This window comes from Phaethon lepturus, unplaced genomic scaffold, assembly GCF_000687285.1.
Source record: "Phaethon lepturus isolate BGI_N335 unplaced genomic scaffold, ASM68728v1 scaffold28529, whole genome shotgun sequence".
Lineage (NCBI taxonomy): Eukaryota > Metazoa > Chordata > Aves > Phaethontiformes > Phaethontidae > Phaethon > Phaethon lepturus.
Window position 1 is genome coordinate 1 of NW_010564527.1, and position 867 is coordinate 867.

Consider the following 867-nt stretch of genomic DNA (forward strand, 5'->3'; position numbering starts at 1 on the left):
CACCTTCCCTGCTTGCTCCGTCCTTTCGCTCTAGAACATCAAAATGTCCTTCATTTTGAAGTTTGGGGTTTTTTTGCGGGAAAGGTACCGTTCAGAGCTCTTGGCACCGTGTGCTGGAATTTGGCAAATAAGTGTGTCATCAGTAATTCATTTATTTTAGACGATCCAGACCTGAAAGATATTGACCCCACGGTATTAAAACATTGCCATGCTGCGGCTGCAACGTGTATTCTGGAGGCAGGAAAGCAGAAAGCCGACATATCTGCTATCAGGTACTAACATTCGGAAGCTGCCCCAATTCTCTAGCGGTTGTTACTTTAAAATGTACTGCTGAGTTAATGTTAACAGAAAACTAATAAACTCTTTTTTTCCCTGTAGCACATGTCTAGAAGACTGTAAACTGGATAAAGAGAGAATAGAACAGTTTTGCACCGAATATCAGGTTCTTGAACAAATTTTAACATATTCATGTTTTCTTTCTCTCACAGGAATTTATTGAATCTAGCAAATTCCACCCCCCCCCTTTTTTTTTCTTTCTCCAGAAAAACAAGGATGCATTGGAAATCCTGTTGGGAAGGTAGGTCTGCCAGTCAGCGCAGATACATAGTTTCAATTACAACTACTTTGAAACTGTCCTGGAAAACACCTATGCATATGTGATTAAAGTAGGAAATAGAGTTCCATTAAAAAAAAAAAAAAGTACTTTTTAAACAAAATTTAGAAAACAGCTGTTGAAACTTTTCCTCCTCCTTTCGGAATTCTACTCTTAAGAAACTTTCTGAACTCTTCAAGAAGCATTACAAGGATCAGGAAAAAGTTCTTTATTGATGGACAGCTTTAGAAAATGACATTTTCTTTAGTGTAGGG

General features: G+C 37.9%; 1 protein-coding gene across 1 annotated transcript in view; it reads left to right on the top strand.

Annotated features, from left to right (window-relative positions):
* Positions 1 to 84: 84 nt before the first annotated feature.
* The window catches only part of COMMD3 (COMM domain containing 3), a gene marked incomplete at its 5' end in the record, with an annotated part of 2,640 nt that continues 1,857 nt past the window's right edge, over positions 85 to 867 (top strand). Inside the window, 3 exons of the mRNA XM_010294900.1 lie at positions 85 to 272; positions 379 to 442; positions 543 to 577. Of these exons, the coding sequence (XP_010293202.1) occupies positions 85 to 272; positions 379 to 442; positions 543 to 577 (287 nt within the window). The remainder of the gene's footprint in view (positions 273 to 378; positions 443 to 542; positions 578 to 867) is intronic.